We start from the raw sequence: 14,564 nt of genomic DNA on the forward strand, positions 1-14,564 counted from the left end.
CCCCTCTCCACACTTCTTCCCCCCCAGACTCCCTCCCCTCTCTGCATTCCTTCCTCCCCCTGGACTCCCTTCTCTCTTTGCACTCCTTCCCCCCTCCAAACCCCTTCCCTTACACCTTCTACCCCCCATACACCTACCTCTCCAGTTGCCATCTTCTCCCACATTACCCCCTCCTCCCTCCCCCCTTGTACTCCCTCCCCGCTCAACCTCGCCCCCCCCTCCCCCAACACCTTAATTCTCCCTCTCCCAGCCTCACTGCCTCGGCACCTCTTCCTCTCCCTCTCCCAGTCAATCCTAAACCTTCCTCTCCCACCCCCTCAGCCATCATCCATTGTGAGCATCAATGGTGACTTGTCTGCTCACACCACTGAACACGCCTGACACCAGTGGACATGGATGATTCTGCCCTGAATCTGAATGCGCGGAAGCATTTGCAATAAGGCAGCCAAATTAACAGCACAAATAGATATGAACGGGTACAATATGATTTGGTCTTCCAGGCTGGGGGGGGTTTTGGTCCTCCAGTCCAGGGGGATTTTGGTCCTCCAGGCCAGGGTTTAGGGCCTCCAGTCCAGGGGCGGAGAGTACGGCTTAGGTCCTCCAGGCCAGGGTTTTGGTTCTCCAGGCCGGGGGTGGGGGGGGGTTTAAGGTCCTGCGGGCCGGGGGGGGGTGGGGTTTAGGTCCTCCAGGATGGAGGGGGGTGAGGTTTGGCCCTCCAGCAGCAAGGGGTGCCCGGCCCTGGCAGACGGTGTTATTTTAGCTCCTATTCTCCCAGTTTCTGGACACTTAGAAAATATCAACAGGATTAGACAGAGTCAACATGGATTTATGAAAGGGAAATCATGTTTGACAAACCTACTGGAGTTTTTTGAGGACATAGCTAGCAGAATAGATAAGGGAGAAGCAGTGGATGTGGTGGATTTAGATTTTCAGAAAGCTTTTGATGAAGTCCGAAATGAGAGGTTAGTGTACAAAATTAAAATGCGTGGGATTGTGGGTAATATATAGCATGGATTGAGAAATGGTTAGTAGACAGGAAACAGACAGTAGGGGCAGAATTTTGCGACAGCCGGATTTTACGTTCCCGCTGTCGTCAATGGCATTTATAATGGCTCACCGCATTTTATGGCCCCAACCCGCCAAAACGGGGCCATAAAATTCTGCCCTTGGAATAAGCAGGTCTTTTCCGGGTGGCAGGCGGTGACTAGTGGGGTACCACAGGGAGCAGTGCTTGGGGCCCCAGCTATTCACAATAAAAATCAATGATTTGGATGAGGGAACAAAATGTAATATTTCCACGTTTGCTGATGGCATGAAACTTGGTGGGAATGTGAGTGATGAGGATGGTGTTTAGAGGCTTCAAAGCGATTTAGACAAGTTGAGTGAGTGGACAAATACATGACAGATGCAGTATAACGTGGTGTGAAGTTATCCACTTTGGTAGGAAAAACAGAATAGCAGAGTATTATTTAAATGGTGATAGATTGGGAAATGTTGATGTACAAAGGGACCTGGGTGTCCCTGCACACCAATCACTGAAAGCAAGCATGCAGGTGCAGCAAGCAGTTAAGAAGGCAAATGGTATGTTGGTCTTCATTGCCAGAGGACTTGAGTACAGGAGCAAGGATGTCTTACTGGAGCTGTACAGGGCCTTGGTGAGATCACACCTGGAGTATTGTGTGCAGTTTAGGTCTCCTTACCTATGAAAAGGATATACTTGCCATAGAGGGAGTGCAGCGAAGGTTCACCAGACTGATCCCTAGGGTGACAGGAATTTAGCATGAGGAGAGATTGGGCCAACTAGGCCTATATTCACTGGAGTTTAGAAGAATGAGAGGGGATCTCATTGAAACGTTTAAAATTCTGACAGGGATGGACAGACTGGATGTAGGGATGATGTTTCTTCTGGCTGGGGGTGTCTAGAATAAGGGGTCACAATCCTAGGATACGGGGTAGGCCATTTAGGACTGAGATGAGGAGAAGCTTCTTCACTCAGAGGGTGGTGAACCTGTGGAATTCTGTACCACAGAGGGCTGTGGAGGCCAAGTCACTGAATATATTTAAGAAGGAAATAGATAGATTTCTGGACTCTAAAGGCGTCAAGTGGGAAAGCATGGGAGCACAGCCGTGATCATATTGGATGGCGGGGCAGGCTTGAAGGGCCGAACAACCTACTCCTGCTTGTATTTTCTATGTTACTATTTAGCTCTCAAACAACAGCACTAAACAGACCATATGGCTTGCGGGACATTCTTATCTGCAAATTGGCTGCTGTGCTTTCCTATGTTGCAATTGTCTACATTTCAAAAGTACTTAATTGATGAAGAGGTGCTATGGGATGTCTTGAGGATGCGAAAGGTGCTATATATATGCACGTACTTTCTGTCAGCAGTGTACCTCAATGAAGGAGGTGGACACTGACCCAGCCTGGCATCCAATTGCCACCAAAGCTTGTTTGGTTTCAGTAAACGTTATTGAAATTAGACACAGCCCAATAAATAACCAAAACCTTTTTGTTCCTAACAGCTCAGTCTACCACCTACACTGTGAGGGTAAAAACTGGGGAGAAGAAAAATGCAGGGACAGATGCCAACGTGTTCATCACCCTGTTTGGTGAGAAGGATGACACAGGTAAGAAAGATAAGATGCTAAGCAGAATGATAACTGGCAGGGAGCATTAATGCTTCCCATGTGGTGTGCTCTTATACATCACAGTGACTCGTTGCGGAACTGCATTGGCAAGAGCCTGGCACATGCCAACTAGTTACCATGGGTAAATAGTAGAAGATATGAGTTTTTCCTCATGTAACCATTGGTTCATTGGCTAAATCTTGGGAGATGGTGATGTTGTGGTAATGTCATTAGGCTAGTAGTTTGGAGACTAAAGCTAACATTCTGGGGATGTGGGTTCAAATCCCACCACAGCAGCGGGTGCAATTTAACTTCAATGAATAAACCTGGAATATTTTTATTTATTTAGCAATGCAAATCCCCAAAGCTAAGCAATAGCCACCTCATTTGCTGAGTTTAAGGTGATTAGTCCGCCACTTAGTCTGTAGAGGAGACACTCCTCGGTAGTGTGCAGCACATTGTTTGTGTCTTTCCACAAGTATATAAGGGGTTCTGAAGTAATCTGGAATATAAAACTAATCTCAGTGTTGTTGGCCAGGACAACTATCATCGATTATTGTGAAAACCCATCTGGTTCACTAACACCCTTTAAGAAAGGAAATCTCCTGTCCTTACCTGGTCTGGCCTACATGTGACTTCAGACCCAGACCCACAGTAATATGGTGACTCTTCACTGTCCTCTGCAATGACCTAACAAGCCACTCAGTTCAAGGGCAATTAGGGATGGGCAACAAATGTTGGCCTTGCCAGCAGCGCCCACATCCCATGAAAGAATTTTTAAAAATCTGCGCTTGCAGGTTATTGGCCCTCCAGCCATTGGAAACAGTTTCTATTTATTTATTCTAGCTAAACCCTTCATGATTTTAAACAGCTGCATCAAATCTCCTTTTAGCTTCCTCTGCTCTTAGGAGAACAATCCCAGCTTTTCCAATCTATCCACCTAACTGTAATCCCTCATCCCTGAAACTATTCCAGTAAATCTCTTAGAACCATAGAAAAGTTAGAACCATAGAAAGGTTCGGTGCAGAAAGAGGCTGTTCAGCCCATCATGTCTGCGCCAGCCACTAGTCACCGCCTGCCATTCTGAAAATACTCATTTATTCCTACTGTCTGTTTTCTGTCTGCTAACCAATTTTCAATCCATGCCAATATATTACCCTCAATTCCACGTGCTTTAATTTTGCACACTAACCTCTTATGTGGGGCTCTATCAAAAGCTTTCTGAAAATCCAAATACACCACACCCACTGGTCCTCCCTTATCTGTTCTGCTATTTACATACTCAAAAAATCTCCAGCAGGTTTGTCAAACATGATTCCCCTTTCATAAACCTATGTTGACTGTGTCCAGTCTGCACTTCAATTGCAGATCCAGGTGCCCTTTAAATGAGTTGAGCATTTCAGCCTCAACCACCAATTTAGGCAGTGAATTCCAGATGCCCACCACCCTCTGGATGAAAAAGCTTTTCCTCATGTCCCCTCCAACCCTTCTACCAATCACCTACCCTATCTAGGCCCCTCATAATTTTGTACACCTCAGAATCCTCTGTTCTCAGGAAAACAACCCTAGCCTTTCCTCATTGCTGCAATTTTCAAACCCTGGCAACATTCTTGTAAATCTCCTCTGCACTCTCTCCAGAGCAATTACATCCTTCCTGTAATGTGGTGACCAGAACTGTACACAAAATTCCAACTGTTGCCTAACCAGCATTTTATACAGTTCCATCATTACGTCCCTGCTTTTGTATTCAATACCTCATCCAGTATAGGAAAGCATTCCATGTACTTTCTTTGGCACGTTATCCACTTGTCCTGCCACTTTCAGGGACCTGTGGACACGCACTCCAAGGTCTCTCACTTCCTCAACCCCTCTCAATATCCTCCCGCTTATTGAGTATCCCCTTGCTTTGTTTACTCACCACAAATGTATTACCTCACACTTTTCTGGATTGAATTCCATTTGCCACTTTTCTGCCCACTCAACCAAACCAGTGATATAATTCTGGAGTCAACAGCTATCCTCTTAACTATCAGCTACACAGCCAATTTATGTGTCATCTGCAAATTTCCTGATCATACCTCCCACAGTTAAGTCCAAATCATTAACATATACAATAAACAGCAAGGGTCCCAACACTGAGCCCTGTGGAACACCGCTGGAAATCACTTTCCATTCGCAAAAACATCCATCAACTTCATCTCTTTGTTTCCTCTGCTGAATCAGTTTGGATCCAACCTGCCACCTCCCCCTGTATCCCATGGGATCTCATTTTTCTTACCAGTATGCCATGTGGGACCTTGTTAAATGCCTTACTAAAATCCACATAGACAACATCCAGTACACTACCCTCATCAATCCTCCTTATTACTTCCTCAAAAAATTTGATTAAGTTAGTAAGACAAGATCTTCCCCTAACAAAACCATGCTGACTACCCCTGATCAATCCCTGCCTTTCTAAGTGACAGTTTATCATGTCTCTCAGAATTGATTCCAGTAATTTTCCCACCTCCGAAGTCAGACTGAGCGGTTTATAATTTTCTGGCTTATCCCTCACACCCTTTTTAAATTTGGCACAATGTTCGCAGACTTCCAATCCTCTAGTACCTCACCTGGATCTAGTGAGAATTGGAAAATGATCCTCAGAGCATCCAGTATTTCCTCCCTGGCGTCCTTTAACAACCTGGAATACAATCCATCTGGCCCTGGTGATTCATCCACCTTCAAGGATGTCAGTCCCTCCAGCACTTCCTCTCTCACTATACTTATTGTATCTAAATATTTCACATTCCTGCTCTTTAACTAGAATATTTGCATCATCCTTCTCCTTAGTGAGGATAGAGACAAAGTACTCATTGAGAACCCTGCCCACATCTTCAGCATCAATGCATAAGTTATCATGTACACCTCTGATAGGCCCTCCCTTTTCCTTGGTTATTCCCTTGCTCTTAATGTGCTGGTAAAACATCCATGGGTTTTCTTTGATTTTACCTGCCAATATTTTTTGTATCCTCTCTTTGCTTTCCTAATTCCCTTTTCTGTAACCTCTCCAAAGCCTTCACGTCCTTGCTATAGTGTGGAATCCAGAATTGAAAACAATACACCTGCTGGAGCTGAACTAGTGTTTTATATAGCTTTTGCATAACTTCCTGGGTTTTATATTCTATTTATAAAGCCCAGGATCCCATGTGCCTTGTTAACTGCTTTGTTGCCACCTGCCACCTTCAAGGATTTATGCACAAACACCCTCAGGTCTATCTGTTCTAACACCCCCTTTAAAATTGTACCATTTAGCTTGTATTGTCTCTCCTTATTCTTCCTACCAAAATATATCACCTCATACTTTACTGCATAGGGTTTCATGCCAAGTGTCTGCCCATTGCACCAGCCTTTGCCCCCTTGAAGTCTATTACCATCTTCCACACTGTTTATTACACTTCTAAGTTTCATGTCATTTGCAAATTCCAACATTGTGTCCTGTACGCCCAAGTCCATGTTTACATCAAATTTATATAAAAACAACAGGGCTCTGATTACCAAACCATGAGGAGCTCCTCTTTTTACCTCTCTCCATTCGGAAAAACAGTCATTTACGACTGCTGATGCTTTCTATCCATGACCTATTTTGCATCCATACAGCTACTGTCCCTTTCATCCCGGAGGCTTTAAGTTGCTAACCTGCCTAATGTGAAGTAGTTTATCAAACACTTTTTAAAGGTTCATATACACAACACTGACTGCACTGCCCTCATCCACACGTTCTGTTACCTCACCAAAAAAATATTAGAAGCTGCCATGGTAGGACTTCAACTCTCATTCTGTGCATTATTAGTACAGGCCTCTGAATTACTACACTGCCATACCTGACCTCTGCTTGCAGCAGGTCACATATGTCCCTAGATTTTTTAACATTTCTTTTCCTCTGAATTCAGGGATTGTCAACCTTAAGGCGTCAAAAAGTCACAAAAATAAGTTTGAGAAAGGAAATATCGATGAGTTTACTATTGAGGCTGTGGACATTGGAGCGCTGAAAAAAATCCGAATTGGACATGATAACTATGGTAAGTACTGAAGTGCAGAACTCGTGGCTCAGGAGATGTTTATGGAAACTCAGCAGTACAAGGGAGCAATAGGAACTTGCAACGCCTGTTCATGTCAAGTCAGTGATTCAGGTTTTATTGTTAATCTCACTGAAGAAAGTATAGAACAAATAAGGGCCATTCGACGCATCAGGGATCCCACAGGCTATTTACAATCTGCCCTATCAATAGCCTGACCTCTTTATCCTTTACGCTCATTCATGCCTTTTCCACCTCTAGACTTGACTATTTCAATGCACTCCAAGATGGACTGTTACATTCTACCCTCCTCACCACCCTGCTGTATGTTGCAGAATCCTGGGTCTGCTGTAGGCAGCACATCAAAAGCTCTGGATCACTTCCATCAAAATCATCGCGAGAATTTAATAGCAGGAGAAAATCACAAACAATGAGATCCTTCAACAACCTGGAAACCATCCACCAGAAAATTCAACTGAGGTGGGCAGGCCATGTCTACTGCACAGATGATTACAGAGTCCCCAAGCAGATCTTCTATGGGGAACTGTCTCAGGGCAAATGACATCAGGGTGGTCAATACAAACAATACAAGTTCACCATAAACAAAGAGCCTTACAGGCTTCTGTATTGCAGACGACCTTCTTGATAAAACACTGCAGGCAAGCACTGAAATTTCGGCCTGTTTTGCAGACCATCCCCACGTCAAACTCATGACATTGGACGTGCCCAGAGGACTGCCAGAGGTGACGCAGCTGCAGAAGATTCCCTGAGTATCAACAAGGACAACATGAACTGCCAGTAGGCAGTTCATGTGCTAACCCCACATCAAACTCCTTAGTCTTGAGAGGTCGCACAGAAGACAATGAAATCAGCTTGGACATACTTGAATAATGAGGAGTCAACCACCAGAGCCTCCACAAACTTGAAGTCATCCAAACTCTGCTACCCCTGCTACTCTCAACAAGTCCCATTCATCCATCACCCCTGTGATCTCTGACCTACATTGGTTCCCAGTTAAGCAATGCTTTGATTTTCAAATTCTCATCCTTGTTTCCAAGTTCTTCCATGGCCTCACCCCGTCTTATCTCTGTAATCTCCAGCTTTACAACCCTTCAAGATATCTCCTCTCCTCTAATTCTGGCCTCCTGAGCATCCCCGATTTTAATTGTTCTACCATTGCTGGCTGTGTCTTCAGCTGCCTAGGCCTCATGCTCTCGAATTGATTCCCTAAACCTCTCTGCCCTTCCCCCTCCCTTTCCCCCTTTAAGACACATTAAAACTTACCCCCTTGACCTTAAGCTTTTGGTTGTGTTCTAATGTCTCCTTATATGGTTCAGCATCAAATTTTGCTTTATAACACTCCTTGGAATGAAGATAATTCTGCATAAATGTTCTTTGCAAGTACCCATCAAAGTGGGTCAAACCGTAAGGAGTGATTCCTTGCTCTGAAATTTACTGAGAACAAATTTCGCTAAAGACTTGGCACAGCTTGTGGGTGACATTTTGTCCATTCATTTCAATGGTGTAAAACCACTGACTGCATAATTTTGAAAGATGGAGTCTATCAAGCTCTACTGCTCATTGGGAAGGTCAGATGGTGGAATTGCCCCTTGTTGTTCCAAAATGCAAAATACAGCAGATGCTGGATATCTGAAATGTAAACAGAAAAGCTGGAAATAGCAACAGGCCCCTGTAGGCAGCATCAGAGAACAAGAGTTGAAGTTGAGGTCTATCACTAGCTAATTTATTCATCATAATTAGTAGAGCCCTACTTCTCCATCCTGTTTGTGTGGCATTGATATTTTGCCAACTAGTTATGAATTGTGAATCATTTTACCAACACTGAATGAAGGGCTAGATTTTATGTCCCCAAATCGGGCGATGCCGCTGGAGAACCACTGATTGGCCATCCAATGATTGGTTGAACACGCAGAGATGGAAGGGAAGGAGCAAGTGGACCCTCTGCTTCCAAACAGACAGGCCCCTCAACGAGCTCCTTAATGGGCTTAAGGGGTTGTTAATTGGCAGCAGCTACATTTCCAGCTCACTCTCCCCCGTCAGCACTTTGAAAATACAAAACTGTCCCAGAGTTGTCAGGATCCCAATATGAATTCCAGGACTGTGATTTTCAAAGCCCGTCCACACTAGGCCCTGACCCTGCAACCCTTTGAAAATCCAACCCTATGATTCTACGATTCTAACAAAGCAACACAATGGAACTTGGCTCTTTTTCTCTTTTGCATACTTTTTCAAGGTTATTCAGTTACGGTTTATTGACATTTTATACAAAGTGTGATGTCTGCAGTGTGAAAGGCACTCTCAAAACTTTATACAAAGGGACTGTGTTCCTTGGACAATATAAATAACCCTGCCACCATCCTGAATGACAGTGCCAAATGCAGTTTGAACTTGAACATAAGACATGGAAGCATTTGTCCTGGGTGGGTGCCTTCTAATGGGCAATATCCCATTTGTTCTGTTGTGATTTTTTTCAACCAAAACATAAACCTCAATGATGAAAAATCTGTGAAATTTCTAAGATAAAAGCAAAATACTGCGGATGCTGGAAATCTGAAACAAAATCAAAAATTGCTGGAAAAACTCAGCAGGCCTGACAGCATCTGTGGAGAGGAAGACAGAGTTAACGTTTCGAGTCTGTATGACTCTTCATCAGAACTGGGGTTCTGAAGAAGAGTCAGCTGGACTCGAAAAGTTAACTGTACTCCTCTCCACAGATGCTGTCAGACCTGCTGAGTTTTTCCAGCAATTTTTGTTTTTGTTTCTGTGAAATTTTCTACCTGACTCCCAAAGTAATCAAGCAAAAACTCTAGAACTTAATCTAACGTTATCGGCTGTATAATTATGTTTTGCCAGTTGTACTCCACAGATGCCAGTACATGGTTCTAGCAGGACTGCTTCCATAGGGTAGCTTACATTACCTGTCCATCTCAGTCTGTTCTTATCCTTTTGACCTTAAACCTATTTCATAAACATTTCCTCTCTATATATTGATGTGCAATTCCAATTTTGAGATTTGAATGGTTGACTCTGATGTTGCTGTATGTTATTTTAGGAGGCTGTGCCGGCTGGTTTTTAGATTGGGTAGAAATTGATGCCCCATCTCTCGGACAAGTACTGCGTTTCCCATGTGGACGTTGGTTGGATAAAGCTGAGGATGATGGATACATAGTACGAGACCTCTTCCCTGCAGACTTACAGACTAGAGAATACATTCCATGTATGTTACATCTTACTGATTAAATGAGATAGGAGTCACTGTTCTTAACAATATAGACAATCTCCACCAATTCAGTTAAAAGAACATCTAATTTCAGTTTTCTGGGGATGAATGGGAAACATTATGGTAATTATGATTCTGTACTATATATGAGTGAAAGGGAAATGGGTTTTACTAATTGGAGTTCCATACATACTTTGCAAGTCAACTGGGAGGAGTTTACCCTCACCATAGGAGTCACAAATAAGTTTTCCCTCTTCCATGATTTTCATTCTCATCCAGTTCTTTTTCCCTTCCCAAGGCAAATCAAACAATTTGCTCCTCTGCTCACTCTGATGTGGGCTTGAAGGAAGTTGCTTAGGATACATTCATAAATTGGATCCTCACTGATTTTCCCTATTTGCTGGATGTACGCAATGCAATCAACTCATACAACTCCACCAATATATTCAACACTTGGAGGATGAGCTCAGCTGTCAGCTGGGATCTTGCAAATTGACAATGTATTTTCTAAAAAGTAAAAGCTAACAAAAAATTAACAGGAATAAGTCATAGCCTGCTGAAGTTCCTCATGGTGACAGCTTGACATCTTTGTTCCAAAGGAGCGTTGTTGCTGTTTAAATGGGGTCTTGATTTTGAGACTTCTGACTGGATTTTCTGCCTGCCCAGCAGATCTGGACAGGGCTGCAAAATTGCTCTCGGATGCACTCTACCACATCCCCACCATCATGTGTGGCACTCCAATTTCCCATTCCCAGAGCAGTGTTAATATGCTTGCCCATTAAAGGGCAGCTATATTGAAACTATACTAAATGGTGAAATACATCCTCCAATGCATGTCACAGGATATGTACTTTAACAATATTGGAAATCTGAACACATGAGTGGGGGAATGGAATAGAGGATTTCACTGATAAGGTTAGATGAAAGGAAGTGGAAAGAGGTTCTTGTGGAGAATAAACACCAGCGTGGACCAGTTGGGACAAGTGGCCTGTTTCTATGCTGTAGATGCCAAGAGGGATGTATGTTAGTCTTGGGCCCTTCCCGGCACTGTAATAGCTTCAGATGATGCCCAGAATTTGTGTTTATTGTTGGGTCTGTGCTATCACTCACTGAGCAATGGAAGAGAGACAAAACTTTCTGAAAATATTTGTGCCTTGTTGCTTCCAATCCAGTGGGACTCCCTGATGAAGGCCAGGGAGAGCTCACCATCACTATTTAAAATAACCCTGAGGTCAGAGTTCTTTTGGGGTCAGGAGCTCATCTCTATATGGGCAGAGGCCCTGACCTGCCAAAGGAACACCCAAGTAAAGCAGCAGCAACAGGTCCAGGCTTCCATTGCTTATAAAATCAAATGACATACAGGGATTTGAGAGGTACACTGCAACTTGAAAGAAATTCCTGAATGAAGGTCTTTTTTTAAAAGAACATACAGACAAATATACGAACATACAAATTAGGAGCAGGAGTAGGCCATTTGGCCCCTTGAGCCTGCTCCGCCATTCAATAAGATCGTGGCTGGTCTGATTGGGGCCTCAATTCTACATTCTGCCTCCCCCCAATAATCTTTAACTCCCTTGTTAGTCAAGAATCTATCTACCTCTGCCTTAAAAACATTCATTGACCCTGCCTCCACTGATTTCCGGGGAAGAGAGTTCCAATGATTCACAATCCTCTGAGAGGAACTATTTCTCCTCATCTCCGTCTTAAATGGGAGACCCCTTATTTTTAAACTGTGAAACTGAAGGAGCTCAATGGTTAGATTTTAAGGCCATTCTATCAGCAAGATTCCCTTGTTAAAAGGGGCACTGATGATATGATTCTTTTCTTTGCAAAAAAAATGCAGACAGGAGACTTTTTTTCATGTTCCTAGTAACTGGTGTCTTGCCCAGTAGTTGGTGAATCTTTTGTAAAGAAATACATGTCTTTCTAAGTCTGTGCATTAAACTCTGTGATAAGAAAGCACAGATGCTGAACCTCTGCTTCTCTACTTTGCTATTCCAGTTGTTCCATATGAGATCACTGTTCACACTTCCGACATTTATGGAGCTGGGACCGATGCTGATGTCTTCATCGTCCTTTATGGAAGAGATGGCATCTGCACCCATCAGAAGTCTCTGTGTGTTAACAAGCGGGAGCGAAAGATATGCTTCAAGAGAGGCGCAGTCAATAAGTTTGTCATAGAGGTGTGCATATATACTTTGAAATAATGTAATCCACCCTGTTTATTTGTCAAATATGAGCTCACTGTGAACAGTGAGATTATCGAGCTTGTACCAAAATTATCCAGTCAATTTGTACTGTTATCAGCCAACCTAACTGATTACTGTGATACTCTTGAGAGATTTGGGGGTCCAGGTACACAGATCATTAAAAAGTCCTGCATAGGAACGGAAAATAAGCAGAAAGGCAATAGAATGGTCATTATATCTAGAGGATAGAAGTCCATTGGCCGGAAACTGAACTGAACCAGCCATATAAATTCTGTGGCTACAAGAGCAGGTCAGAGGCTTGGAATCCTGCAGGAGTAATTCACCTCCTGACTCTCCAAAGCCTGTTCACCATCTACAAGGCACAAGCCAGGAATGTGATGAAATACTCTGCACTTGTCTGGATGATTTCAGCTGCAACAACACTCAAGAAGCTTGACACCATCCAGAACAAAGCAACCCGCTTGACTGGCACCTTATCCACAAACATTCACTCTCTCCACCACCGATGAACAGTGACAGCAGTGTGGACCATCTACAAGATGCACCAAGGCTCCTTAGTCAGCACCTTCCAAAGCTATGATCGCTACCGTCTAGAAGGACAAGGACAGCAGATACTTAGGAACACCACCACCTAGAAGTTCCCCTCCAAGCCACTCATCATCCTGACTTGGAAATATATCATCGTTATTTCACTACCACAGGGTCAAAATCCTGAAACTCCCTCCCTAACAGTACTGCTAGTATACCCACACCACATGGACTGCAGCAGTTCAAGAAGGCAGCTCACCACCACCTTCTCAAGGGCAATTAGGATGGGCAATAAATGCTGGCTCAGCCAGTGAAGTGCACATCCCATGAATGAATAACTTTTTTAAAAGTCATGCTTCAGCTATACAAAACCCTGGTTAGACCACACCTAGAGCATTGTGAGGTATTCTGGGCACCACACCTTAGGAAGGATATCTTGGCCTTGGAGGGAGCCCTTTGGAGGGAGTGCAAAATTATACCTGGACTTCAAGGTTTAAGCCACGATGAGATTAAGCAAACTATTTTCAATTCTCTTTTTACAATCTAAGGGTTTATTTATTTAAAAATCAACTTCCTTAGTGGTCAAGGGCCAAATTAAGGCAAGCTTTACAATCAGCCATTGCAAGTAAAGGGCAAAATACCAAAGATGATAGAAAGATCAAGAGTAGAATAACATACCAATCATCAGATTAGGATATTTGCGTTATCAAGATTCAAAGTCCAACAGCCATTGGAGTTTGTTCATTGTGCGGATGAGCTATGGCATTAGACTATCCTTAAGCCTTGTCTTTTTCTATCTTAATTCAGTTAGTTATTTTGAATTTGGTAGCTGGTGGCCGTTGGGAGATATGTCTGCAGGCAATAAGTAGTGATGTCTGAAGATTGGCAGTGATCTCATGAAAGAATGGCAGAGTTGATCGCGCTTGTCCTCGAGTGTCTCCACTTGTATGAGGTCATTGAACTCTGGGCTACACTGTCAGGGTGTCGACCGTGACAGCCATCTGCTTCCACTGCCTTTGCAGTGCCTCTCTTGTGGGGGGGGTGGGGGGTGGGGTCTCCTCTGTGGAGAGAGGATATCGCTCCTCCTGTCCGACTCCAGTGGTGCATTGGACAGCCTTGAAGAATGCCGTGTTGCACCATTATTCAGTCTTCTTCCTATAGCCACAGGATACCTCCCCTCTACATTGTACAGGATAACTTTAAGTGGTGCTAGCCTTTCATGATGTTGCACCTCCAGCTCAGGCAGACAGCCACTCAACAGCGTGCTTAGCACTGCTGCTCACTGAAATCATTTCAATGAGCAGGCTGCATGTAGTTATAGTGTACCCGCGGAAACAACGGGTGCAGGTTAATTGGACAAAGATTCAAACTGTTTTCACTGGGAGAAAAGAAGATGTGGTTTAGAATGCTGCAGGGAATGAATAAGGTGGGTGTCAGCAGGATATTAAAATTTAGACTTCAATGTAGATCTCAACAAGTTATAAGTATAAAACAGGCAAAGTGCTGGGAAGGATAGATACAAAGAATTTCTCTGCCAGGAATAGTGGAGTGAGACCGGATCAGAATCAGCGAATGTTCTGTCAGTTAAGTTCTTAGATTGGAGCTGAATAAAAAGATGGATTGTAAATTATTGAGAAATCAAGGTGAAGGGTGTAGGGCCATAGTGCAGGACCCCCTCCATGAATAAGACCAGAAAACTACACACTGAGTCACCATCTTTCAGGGTTTTCAAGCTTCTTTCGCCAAAGTCATGATGGATGAGATGGAGAACCCTGACAAAACCCAACCCCTCTGATCATACAAGGAGTCTTGATTTAAAGGCTGTGATGATGTCGGTAGGAGGAGAAACCTGTGATATAGCATAATAGCAGCAATGAAAATATTAACTGTTCGAGGATT

General features: G+C 43.6%; 1 protein-coding gene across 1 annotated transcript in view; it reads left to right on the plus strand.

Moving 5' to 3' along the window:
- The window catches only part of loxhd1a (lipoxygenase homology PLAT domains 1a), a 184,336-nt gene that overhangs the window by 114,261 nt on the left and 55,511 nt on the right, over positions 1–14,564 (plus strand). The window contains exons 23-26 of the mRNA XM_078539341.1: positions 2,527–2,631; positions 6,561–6,689; positions 9,760–9,924; positions 11,929–12,110. Of these exons, the coding sequence (XP_078395467.1) occupies positions 2,527–2,631; positions 6,561–6,689; positions 9,760–9,924; positions 11,929–12,110 (581 nt within the window). The remainder of the gene's footprint in view (positions 1–2,526; positions 2,632–6,560; positions 6,690–9,759; positions 9,925–11,928; positions 12,111–14,564) is intronic.

Source organism: Cetorhinus maximus, chromosome 1, assembly GCF_964194155.1.
Source record: "Cetorhinus maximus chromosome 1, sCetMax3.hap1.1, whole genome shotgun sequence".
Taxonomy (NCBI): Eukaryota; Metazoa; Chordata; class Chondrichthyes; order Lamniformes; family Cetorhinidae; genus Cetorhinus; species Cetorhinus maximus.